General features: G+C 35.3%; 1 protein-coding gene across 1 annotated transcript in view; it reads left to right on the top strand.

Annotated features, from left to right (window-relative positions):
• WDSUB1 (WD repeat, sterile alpha motif and U-box domain containing 1) overlaps positions 1-21,558 on the top strand; it is a 76,698-nt gene that overhangs the window by 22,986 nt on the left and 32,154 nt on the right. The window contains exons 6-10 of the mRNA XM_082841727.1: positions 5,205-5,238; positions 6,498-6,538; positions 6,619-6,725; positions 7,451-7,630; positions 16,094-16,234. Coding sequence (XP_082697853.1) covers positions 5,205-5,238; positions 6,498-6,538; positions 6,619-6,725; positions 7,451-7,630; positions 16,094-16,234 — 503 coding nt within the window. The remainder of the gene's footprint in view (positions 1-5,204; positions 5,239-6,497; positions 6,539-6,618; positions 6,726-7,450; positions 7,631-16,093; positions 16,235-21,558) is intronic.

Genomic DNA, 21,558 nt, shown 5'->3' with positions numbered 1-21,558 from the left:
TGGTAGGTGCCCTAGTTGTGAGGAGATGGGAATTCCGTGTCCTCCTAGTACGCCATCTTGACTCCACCCCCCTCATTGCTTTTTAGTCTTAGGATTCTTTGACACTCTTAAAAGTTATTGAGGACTCCAAAGAGCTTTTGCTTATAAGGGTTCCATATATTGCTATTTATAGGAAATAAAACTAAGAAGACTAAAATATTTTAAGTTTGTTTAAACAATAATAAACTCGTATATTAACATAACATTTTTCTTTAGGAGAAATAAAACCAGAAATAGTGAGAAACATGGCATTGTTTTACATTTATGAAAATCTCTTCAGTATCTGGGTTAGCAGAAGATACATAGATTCTCATATCTGCTTCACACACTTCATTAGCTCTCAGGGCTATGATGGCATCACATGTCATACAGCAAAATGTGTAGGAACTTTTTCTCTACATCTTTCTCCACATCTCTCCTCTAATAAGTTTCCTCTAGCCCCTTAGCCGAATTTGTGTTTTGTTTCACCCTTACTTCTCTTGATCCAACCAGATAAAGTTAACATTATATGAATTAGCTGCTATTCAAACAGGAAGAGTCAATCTTTGTAATTCAAATAGAGGTTGCCTTTTTCCATAAATTCTCAGTTCTAGTAGTTATGATTCTTTGGAAACCAGTTTAAGAATGGCTATCATTGTTAGAGTTTTAAGAGTTCAAAAATAACACCTTTTTTTCTTCTTCTTGAGTTGAAAACCAGTAAGAGAGAAATACTGGACAGATAACTACTAGATAGCGGGACTGTAGATCTGCAGCTGACTTGTTCACCTGCTCTTGGGTGGCATGGACCACTGCAGACTTCCCCTGAAAGGGCAGATCAGAAAAAAGAAAATCCAGAAGGGGCTGAACCACATGGCCCAGCATCTTCCCCAGACTTTCCAGTCATCTGTCATTCCTTTCCTGCTAAGCAAGAGAGGGAGAAAAGAGGCCAGGGATCTTATTCCAGAAAGAACTGGAAGTAATTGTCCCCCCTCTTCTCAACAAGATGCTTGTTTATGTTTTATCTTTTATAAATGTGGACAACAGAGTTTTACTGTCATGAATTAGTAATGGCTCAACAGCCACCCTCTCTCACTCAGTAATGACTAGCATAAGAAGGCTTAAGGTCACCTTTCCAAAACTCAGATCATCATTTATTTCCCCGTACTCTCTACAACATTGTTAACAGAACTATTGAACAAGTCAGTTCTTTAGACAGAGTCCATGTTGCAGTTTGGTTATCATGAGGGTTATTAGATATTACACGGCTTGAAAAAATAGATGTCTTGTGAAAACTCTAGTGAAATTTGAATAGTCATGCGATCTGTTTTGTAAGTTTTTAGGATAAAACTGTCAGGGTGTGTGCCCATTATGAATCAAGTTTAATTATAATACATTCATGGGGGATGATGTTCTAGGAAGTGTAAAATCCAGAAACACAGGTTACTGAGTTTTAATCCCAGCCCTGCCATGCACTAGCTATGCAACCTCAAACAAGTTCTAGTTCCATATCTTCTCTCGGCTTCATTTTTCTGAATTATAAAATGGGGAAAGTCAGAACACTTTCCTCATAAGAGTGTTATGAAGCTTAAATAAGAAAATGCAGGCAAAGCATTTATTAGGTTTGGGGCACAATAATTGCTCAGTATAGGTTCATTAAATATTATGTATATTACAAGAATATTATTTTTATGTATTATTTTTGTAATCCAGAACATTAGGCAATTATATAACATATAGCATATTATTTTACTCCCTCATTTTCTGATTTCTGCTTTTTCTGGGTTAAGTTTTAGCCATTGATCTATACTGAGGGGCATTATAAAACAGCTGTTTGAAACTTACCATCTTCATTCAGGAAGAGTTGTTGGGGACTATGTTTCATAGCATCACCTCTGTAAAGACTTTGGGGAAAATAGTTCCTACAGGTCTCAGTCTAAAGAATTGATGTCCCTTTCCCATACATTGGGTTTGTGTTTCTATCTTAAATTGTATGACAGAGCGTGTTTCCTTTTTTAAATTGCTATTGAAGAAGCTCGGCAACAAACCTGCAGCCCTCTGTTAACGAAGTGGACTCTATGTTGTGACATATATTTTAAATACTAATCTTAATCTTCACCTCTTTCCCCCACCTCATCTTTATGTTCTCTTCGTCCCCAGTTTCTTCACATAATTTTTATCTTCTTTTTTCTACATCTTTGTAAGAGACTACACATACTTTCCGAATGAGAAGAAACATAGATATATATTTAAAATAAAAATGTGTGAGTGTAAAATAAATCTTTAAACCTTAGGAACATACTTGACCTAATGAAATAGTTGTGGGTAATTTCATTTGATTAGTTTTTTGGTCATTGTATAAAACTGGTTTGAATTAAAATGCTTTAGGTGATTTGTGACATGGGTGGCTGTACGACGTCACTACAGTGTCACTCATCTCCCTTGAGCTTGTGATTATATGCTCTTCCATATCAAGCACATAACTGTGTGTTGTTGCTCTTGCCTAGCAGCTGTGCAGATAAAATTGGCGTGTTTCTCTTGTATTCTTTTTTTTTTAACAAATTTATTTATTTATTTATTTTTGGCTGTATTGGGTCTTCGTTGCTGTGTGTAGGCTTTCTCTAGTTGTGGTGAGTGAGGGCTACTCTTCATTGCGGTGCGTGGGCTTCTCATTGTCATGGCTTCTCTTGTTGCGGAGCACGGGCTCTAGGTGCGCAGGCTTCAGTAGTTGTGGCACGTGGGCTCAGTAGTTGTGGCTTGCGGGCTCTAGAGCGCAGGCTCAGTAGTTGTGGCGCACGGGCTTAGTTGCTCCGCGGCATGTGGGATCTTCCCGGACCAGGGCTTGAACCCGTGTCCCTTGCATTGGCCGGCAGATTCTTAACCACTGCGCCACCAGGGAAGCCCTCTCTTGTATTCTTGAGTGAGTGGAGTTAAGGTTTTAGAGTGCCACAAAATGGTAGGAATGGAGTACCAAAAAGACTTAACAATTAATGCATCCTTTATAAGGGAAAGTGAGGTTAAGGTGACAGGGCAGATTGTGGGTACTGAAAGAATTATATATAGCAGGGGGAAGAGTTATATATAGCAGGCAAGAAATGTATAACCAGCGGCACCAAACAATCAGAATTTTTGTTTGCTGTTGGCTCACGTTCTATTTAGGGAATATTTTGAGGTTTTATATTGTTTTAGTAGTTTCAAGGTATTTTATGTCTGTTTACAGTGGTTATAATTATTTTCTGCCTTTGAAACCCAAATCTTGAATATTGAAAACTATTATTTTTCCCTAATCCTAACTTCCTCCCCCCCAAATCTAATCAGTTATCAAATCCCATTACATCTTCCTTTGAATTCCCATTAGTCAAATTAGGGACTATAGGAGGCGAGTTTAAAATCCTTTTAATCTCTAAATGGGCACAGGTCTCTGCCCATAATCTCTAGTCTTCTTGCCTAGATTCAGTAGACTCTTAAAGAGTTCTTCATGTTTGGCCTTTTGCTTCTCAAATTCATTTTTATACCTCATCAGCAAGTGAACCTATTTCATTGCCATCATGGCTGGCTATCTGTTGCCTACAAGACTATCTAATGATGATTCAGCTTCTCAAGTGATACATCATTAGGATGAGTTAGGTTTAATTGCACTAGTGGTAGTCTCAGAAAGTGGAAATTCCTTTTAGTTTGTTTTAAGGATGCTAAGAAGTAATGAAGTTTTCCCTAAGAATTTTAGATATTCCAGAAATAATACTTTGTACTTCGAGGAATTTAGGACAAAATAAGAGTGTCTATAAATCATGTCTAGCATATACATATTAGCTGCTAATATAGTTTCTCGGTGTTTTTTGGCTGGAATTTAATGTTTAATGCTATAATTCTGGTTTTTGATGCCAGAATGCATTTATATGCTTCTTATTTGCTTGTATTTTATTTTACATTGAACAGCGTACAAGTTCTATTTTGAAATTATGGCAAAGATTCTGTAGTCAAAATCCATCACCAACACTGGAGAGACTACTAAATATGAAATTTTAAGTCTTATTCAAAGGAATTTTGGTGGCATGTGGGATCCTAGTTCCCCAACCAGGGATCGAACCTGAGCCCCCTGCGTTGGAAGCTCTGGGTCTTAACCACTGGATTGCCAGGGAAGTCCTTAAAAGAATTTTAAGCCTTCTAATAGGTGTGACTCCTGTGGTCAGACTGTAATCAGCTACCTTTTAATAATAATAAGTACAAATACTATTAAAGTTGTGCAGAGAGCAGTAACACTCGTATTGTTGATATGTTTTCTTGCTTTGCAACATATATCATGGCATAACAGCTATATCGGGGAAAATATCATGTAGAAACATATTTATCTGTTGTTCTCAATTAAGTAGTTTGTTATGTTATTGCATTTTTCTTTGTATGATGGTTTTCTTTTTCACCACTAGAATAAACCCAGATGGTTGTTTTAATTTTTTTTTTTTTTTTTTTTTTTTTGTGGTACGCGGGCCTCTCACTGTTGTGGCCTCTCCCGCTGCGGAGCACAGGCTCCAGACGCACAGGCTCAGCGGCCATGGCTCACGGGCCCAGCCGCTCCGCAGCAATGTGGGATCTTCCCGGACCGGGGCACGAACCCGTGTCCCCTGCATCAGCAGGCAGACTCTCAACCACTGCGGCACCAGGGAAGCCCTGGTTGTTTTAATTTTTATAGCATTGAAAGAAACAATGTAGGGTCCATATCAAGTTTAGAATCATAATTTTCAAAAATGAGTCACAATCAAGACATATATACATATTGATTAGTAATTAAGGCACGGCCATATCAATAATAGCAATGCTATTTGGAACAAGAATCAAGTAGAATGTACTAGCTTTTCCTTGTAGTAGTTTTTCCCTTTGAGTTACTAACTTGATATGAGATTACGTCTTATTTATACATTACAAATGCTTATTCTGTTTATGGCTATATAGTATAAATAGCATGTGCTAGCGTTTAATAGAGTTTATAATTTTCTGATAAATTTGGTATATGGCATGTAGTTTTTTTAAATAAAAATTTATACATATAAAAAAATAGACTGCATTCTGAATGTGTGCATATCAATATGTCAGCCTTAAAAAGTTATTAAAATGATTAAAAATACTGATTACATAAATACTGTACTTTGTTTTTATAGAACTTTCACCCATAATCTTTTTTTTTTCTTTTAAAGATCAGTGGATAAGTCTGTCATAGTGTATGATACTGTAAGTATTTCAAAATCTTGTGTGATCTGTATAAATTATGTTTGCTTATTAGGCTACTGAACTTCAAGTTTAGCTAGGCAAGATGAGAAAAATGTACATATTTTTTCCGTTTAGGATGCCCAAGAATATAATATATACATTTTCAGAAATGCTAAAATAGTTATGCAGGTAAGGTATTGCTTCTGGAACAAGCCCTTAAATATTTCAATAATGGTTTTAAGATAGACAGATGTTTAGTCTGATCAAAGAAAATACAGATTTAAAGAGCATCAATATTAAAAAATCACTTTAAGTCAATTTTTCTTAAACTCTTACACCAGGTTTCCATAACAACAAAGGAGTGTTTACCCGAGGGTTTTGGGAAGGTATAGCTGAAAGCGGCTCTGTCACTTTATAGAGTCCCACCTGGATTTAGAGACTAGTATAAGAAGAGTAGGTTATAAAGGATTTGGAAAAAATAGGGCTTTTTGGTAGATGCATGTGAATAAAGACCAGGTTGCATAAGTATGAAGAAAAATGAACATTTAATATATAGTGAAAGTATGATTGACGAAAATATTCTCCAAGAGAAATCGGTGTTGAGTGGGACCTTACAGTGGTTGAGCTTAGGTTGTAGCTATGCCAGCAAAGAAATAGAGATGTGAATTATCAAAGTGTAGTGGGTCAAGCAAGGAAGCTAAGCTAGTCCTCCACACAGCAGTTAAAATTATTGAGTTCTGGCAGGAAGTGGGCAAGAGTACTCAAACGAGGTGAAATAGATCCTTAATATTTCTCAGGAAATTTTCACGAGATTTTACATTCACAGAAATAGCTATAATGTTAAATTTTCTCCATAAAATATGTATATGAGTCTTAGTTAAATAGATCTAGTTGTTGGATGGCCCGCTAAGTGTACTCAATATTGAAATGACTAATTTCTACTCACTGGTCTGCAGTGGGTACAGTCAAATGCCATAGCAAAAATACAGATAATTTCATGGTTACTATTAGTTAAGTTGAGACAAATCAGCCAGGACTATATTACACTAAAAATTTCAGCAGACAGCAGTGCTGATAATTGAGAAAGAGTGAAATAAGTACTTGATAATGTTATTAGTTATAAATGCTATTCTCTATTCATTGGGTAAAGTTTTGGTTTATATTAGTGACTCATAATATTAGAATACATAGAGTATATAAACCATTCAGGTCAAACAAGTCTTTATCAGTAGCTTTACTCTTGCCTGAGTAAATATAAAGCTGTTTGTGTTGTTTTTCAGAATACTGAGGATATACTTCACACCTTGACTCAGCACACCAGGTCTGAACGTAACCTCACTTTGTATTAATATAATTAAAAACTTGGTCTGAGGATATATAATAGTTGTTTTTATTAACTAGGTATGTCACGACTTGTGCCTTTGCACCCAATATCCTTTTACTTGCTACTGGTTCAATGGACAAAACAGTGAATATCTGGCAGTTTGACCTGGAAACACCTTGCCAAGGTTAGTAAGGATATCATGTGTAACCCAGTTCAGCACCATTCACCATTAAAAGGAGAAATTCAGTAATTTTTGGACAAATTATTCATGTTGCTTTTCTCAATATAAAGCATACATACAAATTTAATATAATTTAAAAATAATTTTAGAGAACCCAGTGTTAAAGTTAACCCAGACATCTACATTAAAACTGTTGGTAAATGCTTTTGGATGCACATTTGTGTATATCATACCTCCCATAGTTTTGTAAGCTCTTTATTTATACTCCATACTAATTTTTCAGTTAAATATAGCCTAGAACAAAATAGAAATGATAGTTTTATCTTGTTGCTTTTATTTTTGGTTTTCTCAAGCAACATTGACACCTAATTTAGGAGTTTTATTTTTATCACTGTCAGAATTAACCAATTAGTGGTGCTGGTATGCAGATGACAGATCACATATAATACTTCTGCTGATATGAATTTTATATAATAAAGATAAACTTTTTCTGGAGTGTAAAATGTTCCAAAAGAGTAGCATTTAATGTAGCATTAAATAATACTTTATACGTAGTATTATTTGATTTTTAAAAATTTCTTAAAGGATTTTAAAGTAGAAAACACAGACTTAAGAAAATTTCATTTACTTTTTAGTACAAAGTGAGAATGTTTATAAAGGATATACTTTCTCTTGTTTTTTCACTTACTTTTTGTTTGTGGGGTTTTTTTGGTTTGTTTGTTTTTAAGCAAGGATCGCAGAAGATCAACCAAAGCAATTTACTGAAGATTGGTCAGAGGACGATGTCTCAAACTGGCTTTGTGCACAAGATTTAAAAGACCTTGTTGGTATTTTCAAAATGAATAACATTGATGGACGAGAACTGTTGAATCTTACAAAAGAAAGTCTAGCTGATGATTTGAAAATTGGTAAGACCTAGTGAAAGTTAGGCAGTCTTAAAAACACCTTTTAATAATTTACTCTGAGATTGGTTTTAATTGCATTAATGGTTTCCTCTTAATATTCTAGCACAGTAGTAGTTCTGGTATATGTCTGTGTGTAGAAGTATAGTATATTTTTATTAGATTATGGAAAAGAAATGTTACATACTGTTTCTTTAGGTAATTAAAGCTATCATGTAAAGCTGTAATTTTTAAAATGTATATATTTTTAAAATTGTGATACAATTCACCCTTTTATGAGTGTACAGTGCAGCGACTATTCAAGTTGTATAACCATCACCACTGTCTGATTCCAGAACATGTTCATCACTTCAGAAAGAAACTCCATTCCCATTAGCAGTCACTCCTCTTCCTTGTCTCTCTAGCTCCTGGCAACCACTAATCTACTTTCTGTCTCTAAGGATTTGCCTGTTCTACATTTCATAAAATGTATGGCCTTTTGTGTCTGGCCTCTTTTGCATAGCATGTTCTCAAAGTTCATACATGTTGTAGTATATATTAGTACTTCACTTTTTTATGGCTGAATAATATTCCATTGTATGAATTTATCACTTTCTGTTCATCCATTCACTGGTTGATTGGATTTAGATTGTTCCCAGTTTTTAGATTTTATGAAAATTGCTTCTATAAACATTCATATACACGTTTCGTGTGGGCATCTGTTTTCAGTTTTCTAGGGCATTACCAAATCATATTGACAGAACTTGGCCAGAAGAAGATGTCTCCTTTTGTGATTGGGAGTTGGGAATGCGTGTTATTAAACTTAATTGCTCAGGAAGAAAAGACCCTTTACCAGCTTGAGGGCTAGTAGCTCCTCAGTATGGGCAATGAGCAACATTTGGCTATATTTAATATAACTCTGAAAAGGCATCTGGCTCTTAATAAGATGACAAATTAAATAGGCCATCAGCTCCTGTACCCTCTTCCCCACCCCTTCCCCATCCCTGGAAATGCTACATAATTGAAAACTGATGAGTCTAGACATAAATAACCATCAAATATACAAAACAAAACCCTGAAAACTGTCGAGTGGAATTGGTAGATCATATGGTAACTCTGTGCTTGCATTTGAAGAACTGCCAGGCTATTTTCCAAAGCAACTGTGCTTTTTTATATTCTCACCAGCAGTGTATGAGGATTCCAATTTCTCTGCATCCTCATCAACAATTGTTTAGTTTTTCAATTATAGCCATCCTAGTGGTTTCTCATTGTGGTTTTGATATGCATTTTCCTGATGACTAGTGATGTTGAACAACTTTCCATATGCTTAGTGGCCATTTGTATATCTTCTTTGGAAAAATGTTCAGATTCTTTGCCCATTTTAAAAACTGGGTTATTTGTCTTTTTATTGTTGAGTTGTTTATATAAATTTAGATACTAGACCCTTAATCAGATATATGATTTATAAATATTTTCTCCCATTCTGTGGTTTATCATTACGCTTTCTTGAAAGTGTCCTTTGATGCACAAAAGTTATAAATTTTGGTGAAGTCCAGTTTATCTGTTTTTTTTCTGTCATTGCTTGTGCTGTAGGTGTCGTATCTAAGAAACCCAAACCTAATCCTGAATCTTGAAGATTTACACCTGTGTTTCTTCTATGACTTTTATAGTTCTAACTCTTACATTTAGGTGTGTGATCAATTTTGACTTAATTTTTGTATATAATGTGAGGTAAGGGTTTAGCTATATTCTTTCAGATGTGTATATCCAGTTGTCCCAGCACCATTTGTTGAAAAGACTATTCTTTCCCCTTTAAATTATCTTAGCACCCTTTTTAAATATCAGTTGACCATAAATGTGAGGGTTTATTTCTGGACTCTCAATTCTATTTCACTGATCTATTTGTCTGTCCATATGCTAGTGCCACAGTGTCTTAATTACTATAGCTTTGTAGTAAGTGTTGAAATTGAAAATTGTGTGTCCTCCATCTCTGGATTTTTTTTCTCTCCAGGATTGGTTTTGCTCCTTTGGGTCCCTTGGCATTTCCATAGGAATTTTAGGATCAACTTGTCAAATTCTGCAAAAAAGCCACCTGACTTTGATGGGGATTATACTGGATTTCTACATCAGTTTGGGGATTATTGTCATTTTAACAATATTAATTCTTCTAATCCATAAACACAGGATTTTTTTTTTTTTTTTGCGGTACGCGGGCCTCTCACTGTTGTGGCCTCTCCTGTTGCGGAGCACAGGCTCCGGACGCGCAGGCTCAGCGGCCATGGGTCACGGGCCCAGCCGCTCCGCGGCATGTGGGATCTTCCCGGACTGGGGCACGAACCCATGTCCCCTGCATTGGCAGGCGGACTCAACCACTGCGTCACCAGGGAAGCCCAGTACAGGATATTTTTATGTTTATTCAGGTCTTCTTAATTTCTTTTTCAACAATGCTTTGTAATTTTCAATGCACAAGTCATTTTTTCTTAAGTGTACAATCCACTGGTTTTTAGTGTACTCACAGAGTTGTACAACCGTCACCACTATCTAATTGCAGAACATTTTTTTTTTTTGCGGTACGCAGGCCTCTCACTGTTGTGGCCTCTCCCGTTGTGGAGCGCAGGCTCAGCGGCCATGGCTCATGGGCCTAGCCGCTCCGCGGCATGTGGGATCTTCCCGGACCAGGGCACGAACCCGTGTCCCCTGCATCGGCAGGCGGACTCTCAACCACTGTGCCACTAGGGAAGCCCTAATTGCAGAACATTTTTATCCCCCCAAAAGAATCCCATTCTTTCCTCTTTCTAGCCTCTTGGCAACCACTGATCTATCTTCTGTAGAAATAGGATCTGCCTATTTTGGACATTTCTTTTAAGTGGAACCATACAATATGTGGCCTTTTGTATCTGGCTTTTTTAATTTAACCTTTCAAGGTTCATCCATGTTTCTGTATGTGTAAGTACTTCCTTCCTTTTTATGGCTGAAAAATATTCCATTGTATGGCTATACCACATTTTGTTTATCCACTCATCAGCTGATGGTCATTTGAGTTGTTTCTACTTTTTGTCTGTTGTCAGTAATGCTGCTGTGAAGATATATGTATGAGTTTTTGTGTGAGTATATTTTCATTTCCCTTGGACATATGATTAAAAGTAGAATAACTCTACATATACCATTTTGAGGAACTGGCAGACTGTTTTCCAAAGCAGCTGTACTATTTTACATTCCCACCAGCAGTGTGTGAGCTTTCCGATTTCTTCACCTCTTTGTCAGCACTGGTTATTACCTATCTTATTGATTATAGCCATTCAATAGATGTGAAGTGGTATTTCATTGTGGTTTTTGATTTGCATTTACCTAATGATATGGAGCATATTTTCGAGTGTTTATTGGCTGTTTGTGTATCTTCTTTGGTTAAAATTGGTTTGTCTTTTTATTGTTGAATTGTAAGAGTTGTTTTATGTGTTCTGGTTATTATCAATACATCCTTATCAAAAGCAGTTTGAAGTCTTAGTTGTGCTCTAATGAACATAATACTCAGACACTTATCAGTGTGCTCTAGTAAAATCTTAATTAACCAGAAAGCTTAGGAAATAGGATGTCCATAGTGAATTTACTGTTACTGAGGAGTCAAAGAGCAAAAAAAGTGTTTGTTATAGAAAATCATCTAAAGTATAGTAGTATACTTTCATTACATAGTAAATATAGTATGTGAACCTATTTAAGTGTCTTGGAAGCTTATGGCCTTTTAAGAAGTTAATAGAATGATGATTTTGTGAAAATAATTAGAATCAGATGGTTTTGTACTCAGGCCATACTGTGAAAGCTATTTTTGTATCTCTAGTAACTTATTTCCTTTATAGTTTACTCTTTCTTCCTGAAAGTAGGTAATAGAGTACAGGGGTTTTTTTGTTTTTGTTTTTGTTTTTTAAGTTCTGGTGAATTTAGCATGTTCATTAGCTGATTTCTCATTACTCTCTCACAATAAGTTTTAACAATACCTTATCACACATGACAATATAAAATAATAATTTCAGATTTCAACAAAGGATGTTTCAAAACATAAGAGAGCATAGTAAAAACAATAGGAATAGAATTCTGTCCCAATAGCCCGATAAATAAAGTATAAGAAATTCTTACAGGATTCAATTAGTGGCCTGAAATAGTTTTTGAAGGTGAGTCTCGGGTTTAGTAGTTATGATCATTTTGACGTTCAGTGAAATAAGTTTTGGAACTACCAGGCTCAAGCCAAAATTGAAATATAATTTAAATAAGTCTGCTGTGGTCTAAAAGCTGAATTAGGAAGATCATTATAAACGGAGACAAGAACATTGCATACTCTCTAGTAAGTAAGGAATTTGCTTTGTGTTTGTGCTTAAGATTTGGAAAGTTAGCAAATACAACAAATTAAATACAGAATAAATTAGTAAGTAAATTTTTAAATAAATTTTTAAATAATTTTTTTCTACATCATTCTATAGTATCAATATTTTAAATTTTTTGCACAATTATAAAGGGTCAGCAGGCTAACATTAATCTTCTACAACTGCTACTTTAAGCTACAGTGGATTTCTGTTAGTCTTGAGTTTTAAGAAAAGTAGGCTCTTCCTCAAAACAGTAAATTGGAGTAATAGAGAAGTGAAATTGGGTCTAGAAAAAAATGTGTTAAGAGGCAAACTGATGAGTATGTGATAATGAATTTTACTCTTGTGATGCATAACTATTTTACTTGCATTTGCTTTTGTGGTACAGCTGTTAAAATGGTTCCTATGTCAATGTGAATAAATATGAATTTAACATTCATCATATGAAGGAAGTTAATTAATTTTCAGTGAAGTGTATTAGAGTATTAGGGAACGAAGTAGTATATCTATAACGTTTGACACTTAAAACTTATTTTTAAGGAGTCAAGCAGTCTATCAAATCTTTTTTCAATGAGCCTTTGTAAATATACAATAAAGGAACCTTCTGTAGATTTGAGTATCTGTTGGAACCTGGTGTTTTAACCTAGAGTAATAGTCCTTTTCTAGGATAGTGTTAATGAAAACTAAGGGTACAATAGACATACAGTTTTAGGTAGGAAATAACTCCTTATATCTAGTGCTATATTTGCATAAGGAATATCCAGAAAGAGATTACAGGTACAAGAGATCCTTGATATTAAGAGAGGTATGTCTTAAGACATATGTGTATCCATGAATTTGTGAACTCTACGATAGCCTTTAATATTGCAACCAAAAGGCATAAAGTATGAAGATAAAGAGCAAGGAAGTCTCTTTGAGATGTGATCCTAGGCAAGCAGTAAGTCCACTAACTAGCCACGTGATTTTCATCTGCAGTTTGGCTTCAGATTATATCCAGGACTCAGGAATATTGCAAACTGCTACCTATCTTGGAGTTTGGAATTGCTGTAGACGATATAATGGTAGAACCATGGAATGACAAATGACAAGGAACTGTTGTATATTGTGTCAGTCCTTACCCTTATATTCAACTAATTATCAGTCATAGATTTATCAGTCATAGATTCTTAATTGGGAATGAGGTTTCTTCAAAGCGTTCCCTCTTCTTTTTGCTCTTGTCTTTCCAAGAAACCATGAAAGCACTTGAGACATTTTTATCATTTTCTGCTTTAAAAATTATAATATCAAATTATTATATCAAATGCTTTTTAAAACTTTATGCACCAGCTGTCTTAACATCCTCAGATTTTGGAAGTTTCATGTTTCAAATTCTAGTAATACTTCCTTATGTAGACTTTCACTTGTTGCCTAACTGCATATACTGTTAAGCAATAAGAACATTTACCATTTTTTCTTTACACACAATTGAAGTGAAATAGTCCTTTCACATGTATAGGCCTGTGTACTGACCTGCTGTTAGAGTGGGCATAACCCTTCCAGTTCAGCTGCTGCGCTTAAATTGGCCTACCCCACTTTCCTGAGAGTAGGGCATTTCGGGGTCTCCATTCCTCAGGCCTATCAGATGTCCTGTTGCTTCCGCATTGATATCAATCACAGGTCTTATGGATGTTGGTGGTTTATTCTCTTCCACTTACCTAGCGGGATTCATGAGGATACCCGGCTACCTTGTTTTCTGGAGGTGTCGGTGGGGTTTGATTTTGCTATCTCGTTGCTCTGTTTTTATGTGGGGATTCAGAGAAGTTTAAAAATTATACTGCTTCTACCACCATCTTCTCTAAATCCTTTAAAAAATCCCTACTGTACTTATAGTTTTGTGTCCCTTTTCTTTCCTAATACAGTTTTATGTCTTGTTTTCTCTTGATCTTTCAAGTCAGAAGTTTGTTAATAAATTTTATTTTTAAAAAATAAAAAGTTTTTAAGTTTTTTTCTCCAAGAAACCAGCGTTTGATTCTGTTGTTCTGTCTCAGGGCATTGCAGAGGTGATTCAGTGACCAGCCCAATGGGCTGTAATTGTTAGTCCAGGCCATAGCGCTCTCTTGTTATCCTGCCTCCAGCTCATGCTGGTGTTGCTGCCTTAGCAATGATATTTACAGGACAAAGTTGGGGAGAGTGAAGGCTACAAGTAGAAAGGTATTTCTTCCATTTGTGTACACAAATCTCTGCTTTAAGCTGTTTCCCATCCCCTACTCTGGAACCTAGTTAGTTCTGTTTCCTTGAGGGTTTTCTGAATTTTGTTTTGTATTTTTGATGGTTATTTGTGTCCAGACTCCATCAATTCTCAATTATGTAGCATTTCCAGGGATGGGGAAGAGGGTACAGGAGGTGATAGCCTGTTTAATTTGTCATCTTATTAATAGCCAGATGCCTTTTCAGAGTTATAGTAAATATAGCTAAATATTGCCCATTGCCCATACTCAGGGTTTACTAGCCCTCAGCTGGTAAGGGTCTTTTCTTTCTGAGCAATTAAGTTTAATAACACTCACTGCCAAACCCCAATCACAAAAGGAGATGTCTTCTTCTGGCCAAGTTCTGTGGATATGATTTGGTAACTGCTTGCCTGAGGGCATTCTTAAATGACATTAAAATTAGACAAGGGTAACACACAATTTAACCTTATCCAGTACATTTTGAAATAGGGTTTCTATATTCTTTATTAATAAACATTCTAAATATTGGCACACATGTATATTCGACAGGGTAATATATATATTGTTTTCAGAATATTAAATACCTCTATATCCTTATTACATGTTGTATAATTTTCCCCTTAAATGATATGACTTAATTATGTTAGTAGTTACGTAATTATTAATGTGTCTAATTAGTCTAATTATAAAAGTGTTTATAACATGGTGCTTTTAAAAAATTGTATTAAAAATCCTCAATTTTGTTTCAATGAATTACATAGGAGGTAAGTCATAGGAAAGCAGTAAAGCAGTTCCTAAGATGTAGGCAGCTGCTAGGTTGACTTACCATACTTGCATAGATATGGTCAATGAGTCCAAATAGATTTGAACAGTTTATTACTCATGGCACAGCAGGCAGCATGAGCTTCATATTTAAATTGGTTGCCCTTTCCACCTAGTCTTGTGGGGGCAATTTGTGTTGGTGTCATAGCTGAGGAGCCCTGAGTTTATGAACCCCCCCCCCCAATCTTATAAAGGGACTGCTAGCAAACTAGTCCAAGAGGAAGACATTATCTTTGTTCTTGTCAGGAAACAAATCTGCCCTTAGACTGGGAGGGAAACACTATCTCTAGCTTCCAAGTAAGTTTGCAGACATCCTTGAAAAGATTGCTAGACAAAAGGTGTCATAAGGTGTGTATAAACACATGGAGAATTACCTTCCAATCAGAAAGAAAGCTGATTTGGCTTTTTATGGGAACTCTGAGGTGTTCTGAAATGTTGTTCTTTTTTCCTACCCACCCTACACCCTCCAAACACCTCCACCTAAAATAGAACTGTCAGCTAGATTATCTAAAAATATAAACAGATAATCACACTAAACTTCCTAAACTTCATTGTATTAATCTTCCCGAAATTAAAAACTAAGATAATTAAAAAAACTTAAGATAAAAGTAATACAAATGAATTAAACATACATGTAGAGTCTTGGACAAACATATGAACTTTATTTGAGATTGTGTTTCATATGAGAATCAGCAAATAATATACCCAATTTCATAATGTTTAAAAATAGATGGAATTTTTATATTATCAAATTGAACATCTTTAGAAATGATTTTTAGGAAATTTTTTGTTGTCTAAATAAATTAACCTATAATAATGAGCCTTTTCTGATTTTGTGTGGTATATTAGTATTTGGGCAATCTGAAATTCTTGAGGAACTTTGAGAATCAAAAGTTATTTAGAATAAACTTGCTGAGTTATTTTAATCACACAGTATTCTATACTACAAATATTGATTAAAGAATTTATAAAGAAAAGGTTCCATGTGGTAAAACTGGATGTCTGAAGATTTTTGGTTGTAGTAGATGAAATTTCTCTTTGCTGAAGACTTGCATAAAGGTTAGAAGTAATAGTTCTCCAGCCCTAACAGAATAATTTCTTTTCAGAATCTCTAGGGCTGCGTAGTAAAGTTCTGCGGAAAATTGAAGAGCTCAGGGCAAAGATGAAAACGCTTTCCTCTGAAATTCCTGATGAATTTATATGTCCAATAACTAGGGAGCTTATGAAAGATCCTGTCATCGCATCAGGTATGTGATGCTATTCTAAGTTTCAGGGCATATTATGTACTAAATGAATAAATAATGTAGACAGTTCACAGAAGTTTGTGTTTAAATGTGAAACTTTTTCAAAATTTATTTCTCACAAGTTCTTTTTTTTTTTTCTTTTTAAAAATTCCTTAGATCTGAGGTGAACTACTGAACATTGTATGTTTCTTAATGAATAAAATTGGATGGAGCAGGTTTGGATAAGATTAGAGACAAAAGAATCTTGACAAGCCTTACTTAAACTTGTGAAATATGTATTTAGTTACTAGAATGTATAGTTAAAATACTGTTTTTTAAGATAGACTGTTGAGATCTATTATATTTATTTTGTCTATCATGAATTTAAACAACCTTACAGAAATAAGAATTTAAAGGATATAAAGTTACATCATTTCACATTAATTTCTAATCTTTGTAAATGAACACAGACATACATACTTTACATAGTTGTAATCAGTGAATCCATATCGTGCTTTTTATTTTTAAGACTATTATATACATTTCTGAATATTGACTTAGTCGACATAATTTTCAGTGTTAATAACTTTATTCCACTGGACCTCTATGCTACAATTTGACTCTTCTACTATTTGGTGTATGTATATGTTTGAAAAGCTTTATATTGTTAATAGCATTGTGCTGATATCTTGGTACTCCTTTCATTGTGTTGTTACCATTACTTAGGGGTATTTTCATGACATGTGTTCCCCAAAGCAGAATTAACTGATCAGAAAATATATATATATATATATAATTTTTTTTTTTTTTTTTTTTTGGCGGTACACGGGCCTCTCACTGCTGTGGACTCTCCCGTTGTGGAGCACAGGCTCCGGACGTGCAGGCTTAGCAGCCATGGCTCAGGCCCAGCCACTCCGCGGCATGTGGGATCTTCCTGGACCGGGGCACGAACCCGTGTCCCCTGCATCGGCAGGCAGACTCTCAACCACTGTGCCACCAGGGAAGCCCCCAGGATATTTTATGAATGTTAAAAAGAAGAGTTTTGATAGTTCTTGTTAGACTTTTATTAGATTGTTTTCTAGGAAAAAATAGTTTAGAATGCTACCAGAAATGTATGTAAGTGTACCTGTTTTTCCAGTTTTGTGATCATTGAATTTTAGAACTCATTTATTTTTGCAAGTTTAATACTTGTTTGAAACTGTATTCCTTTTTTAAAAAATTAATTTTTTTTTGCTGAATTTACATTTATTTACTCTGATTTTGTTTCTTATGCCAGTAGTGTACTTTTACAGTTACACTAAATTATTGTTAAACAGTAAGTAAAAATCTTAAAAGTCTTTAAGAAAGTGTGCACATGTGGGCCCCTTTCTATTTGTTTTTATTTCTCAGAAATCTTTAGACTGCCTCATTTCTGGATCAGTTATAGTGAAGGCAAAATTCCACTACAGTGGAGGTGTAGTGGAGTGTAGTCTGAGAGTGAGTTGATGGTTGATGGGGGTGATTATAAACTGGGACTTACATCCTAAACTTACCCAGCTCATCAGAGAGACAGGTATACCAGATTTGGGGAAATTTGTAATTAGATGCAGGCATTAATTATTTAAATACATCTTTTCTTAATTGTAGTAAAATACACATAAAATTTACTGTCTTAACCATTTTTAAGTGTATTACACTATTGTGTAACCAATCTCCAGAATATTTTCTTCTTGCAAAACTGAAACTATATACCTTCTTGTTTCTATGAATTTGACTATTCTACATATCTCATATAAGTGGAACCATACAGTGTTTGTCTTCTTGTGTCTGGCTTATTTCATTTAGCATAATGTCCTCGAGGTTCATCCACATTGTAGCCTGTGTCAGAATTTCGTTCCTTTTTAAAGCTGAATAATACACCATTGTATGTGTACACATCTTGTTTATCCATTCATCCATCAGTGGATGTTTGCTTTCCTTCCAGCTTTTGGCTATTATGAATAATGCTGCTTTGAACAGGGATATACAAATATCTCTTTGAGTTGCTGCTTTCAATTCCTTTGGGTAAATGCCCAGAAGTTGAATTGCTAGGTTATATGGTAATTCTTTTTTTTTCTTTTTTATTTATTTTTCACATCTTTATTGGTGTATAAATGCTCCATGGTGTTTGTGTGCCGCACAACAAAGTGAATCAGCTATATGTATACATATATCCCCATATACCCTCCCACTTGAGCCTCCCTCCCACCTTCCCTATCCCATCCCTCTAGGTCGTCACAAAGCACCGAGCTGATCTCCCTGTGCTAAGCAGCAGCTTCCCACTAGCCATCCGTTTTACATTTGGTAGTGTATATATGTCAGTGCTACTCTCACTTCATCCCAGCTTTCCCTTCCCCACCCCGTGCCCTCAAGTCTTCCCTCAAGTCTGTTCTCTATGTCTGCATCTTTATTCCTGCCCTGCCACTAGGTTTGTCAGTACTGCTTTTTAAAATTCCATATATATGCGTTAGCATACAGTATTTGTTTTTCTCTTTCTGACTGTCTTCACTCTGTATGACAGATTCTAGGTCCATCCACCTCACTACAAATAACTCAGTTTTGTTCCTTTTATGGGTGAGTAATATTCCATTGTATATATGTGCCACATCTTCTTTATCCAATCATCTGTTGATGGACATTTAGGTTACTTCCATGTCCTGGGTATTGTAAATAGTGCTGCAATGAACATTGTAGTACATGTCTCTTTTTGAATTACGGTTTTCAAGGGTATATCCCCAGTAGTGGGATTGCTGGCTCATACGGTAGTTCTATTTTTAGTTTTTTAAGGAACCTCCATACTGTTCTCCATAGTGGCTGTATCAATTTACATTCCCACCAACAATGCAGGAGGGTTCCCTTTTCTCCACACCCTCTCCAGCATTTATTGTTTCTAGATTTTTTGATGATGGCCATTCTGACTGGTGTGAGGTGATACCTCGTTGTGGTCTTGATTTGCATTTCTCTAATGATTAGTGATGTTGAGCATCTTTTCATGCATTTGTTGGCCATCTGTATGTCTTCTTTGGAAAAATGTCTATTTAAGTCTTCCGCCCATTTTTGGACTGGGTTGTTTGTTTTTGTGATATTGAGCTGCATGAGCTGCTTGTATATTTTGGAGATTAATCCTTTGTCAGTTGCTTCATTTGCAAATATTTTCTCCTATTCTGAGGGTTCTTTTTGTCTTGTTTATGGTTTCCTTTGCTGTGCAAACGCTTTTAAGTTTCATTAGGTCCCATTTGTTTATTTTTATTTCCCTTTAGGAGATGGGTCAAAAAGGATCTTGCTGGGATTTATGTCAAGAGTGTTCTACCTATGTTTTCTTCTAAGGGTTTTATAGTGTCTGGCCTTACATTTAGGTTTTTAATCCATTTTGAGTTTATTTTCGTGTATGGTGTTAGGGTGTGTTCCAATTTCATTCTTTTACATGTAGCTGTCCATTTTACCCAGCACCACTTATTGAAGAGACTGTCTTTTCTCCATTGTATATCCTTGCCTCCTTTGTCTAAGATAAGGTGACCATATGTGCGTGGGTTTATCTCTGGGCTTTCTATCCTATTCCATTGATCTATATTTCTGCTTTTGTGTCAGTACCATACTGTCTTAATTACTGTAGCTTTGTAGTATAGTCTGAAGTCAGGGAGCCTGATTCCTCCAGCTCCGTTTTTCTTTCTCGAGATTGCTATGGCTATTCGGGTCTTTTATGTTTCCATATAAATTGTAAAATTTCTTGTTCTAGTTCTGTGAAAAATGCCGTAGGTAATTTGATAGAGATTGCATTGAACTACCCTGCTTTGGGTAGTATAGTCATTTTCACAATATTGATTCTTCCAATCCAGCAGCATGGTATATCCCTCCATCTGTTTATGTTATCTTTGATTTCTTTCATCGGTGTTTTATAGTTTTCTGAGTACAGGTCTTTTGTCTCCTTAGGTAGGTTTATTCCTAAGTATTTTATTCTTTTTGTTGTGATGGTAAATGGGATTGTTTCCTTAATTTCTCTTTCTGATCTTTCGCTGTTAGTGTATAGGAATTCAAGAGATACTGTGCATTATTTTGTATCCTGCAACCTTACCAAATGCATTAGTTCTAGTAGTTTTCTGGTGGCATCTTTCAGATTTTCTTTGTATAGTATCATGTCATTGAAAACAGTGACAGTTTTACTTCTTCTTTTCCAATTTGTATTCCTTTTATTTCTTTTTCTTTGAATGCTGTGGCTAGGACTTACAATACTGTGTTGAATAATAGTGACAAGAGTGGACCTCCTTGTCTTGTTCCTGATCTTAGAGGAAATGCTTTCAGTTTTTCACCATCGAGAATGATGTGGCTGCTGGTTTGTCATATATGGTCTTTATTATGTTGAGGTAGGTTCCCTCTATGCCCACTTTCTGGAGAGTTTTTATCATAAATGGATGTTGAATTTTTTCAAAAGCTGTTTCTGCATCTATTGAGATGATCATATGGTTTTTATTTCATTTGTTAATATGGTGTATCACATTGATTGTTTTGCATATATTGAAGAATCCTTGCATCCCTGGGATAAATCGCACTTGATCATGCTGTACAGTCTTTTTAATGTGCTGTTAGATTCTGTTTGCTAGTGTTTTGTTGAGGATTTTTACATCTATATTCATCAGTGATGTTGGTCTGTAATTTTCTTTTTTTGTAGTATCTTTGTCTGGTTTTGATATCAGGCTGATGGTGGCCTCGTAGAATGAGTTTGGGAGTGTTCCATCCTCTGCAGTTTTTTGGAAGAGTTTGAGAAGGGCGGGTGTTACCTCTTCTCTAAATATTTCATAGAATTCCCCTGTGAAGCCATCTGGTCCTGGACTTTTGTTTGTTGGAAGATTTTTCATTATGGTTTCAATTTCATTACCTGTGATTGGTCTGTTTATATTTTCTCATTCTTCCTGGTTCAATATTGGAAGGTTGTACTTTTCCAAGAATTAGTCCATTTCTTCCAGGTTGTCCATTTTATTGGCATATAGCTGTTTATAGTAGTCTCTTATGATCTTTTGTATTTCTGTGGTGTCAGTTGTAATCTCTCCTTTTTCAGTTCTAATTTTATTGATTTGCGTCCTCTCTCTTTTTCTTGCTGAGTCTGGCTAAAGGTTTATCAATTTTGTTTATCTTCTCAAACAACTTACAGTTTTATTGATCTTTGTTATTGTTTTGTTTGTTTCTGTTTCATTTATTTCTGCTTTGATCTTTATTTCTTCTACTAACTTTGGGTTTTGTTTGTTCTTCTTTCTCTAGTTCCTTTAGATGTACGGTTAGATTGTTTGAGATTTTTCTTGTTTTTTGAGGTAGGATTGTATTGCTATAAACTTCCA

This window comes from Leucopleurus acutus, assembly GCF_964270905.1.
Source record: "Leucopleurus acutus genome assembly, chromosome: 6".
Classification (NCBI taxonomy): domain Eukaryota; kingdom Metazoa; phylum Chordata; class Mammalia; order Artiodactyla; family Delphinidae; genus Leucopleurus; species Leucopleurus acutus.
This window is presented reverse-complemented; position numbering and strand designations above follow the sequence as displayed.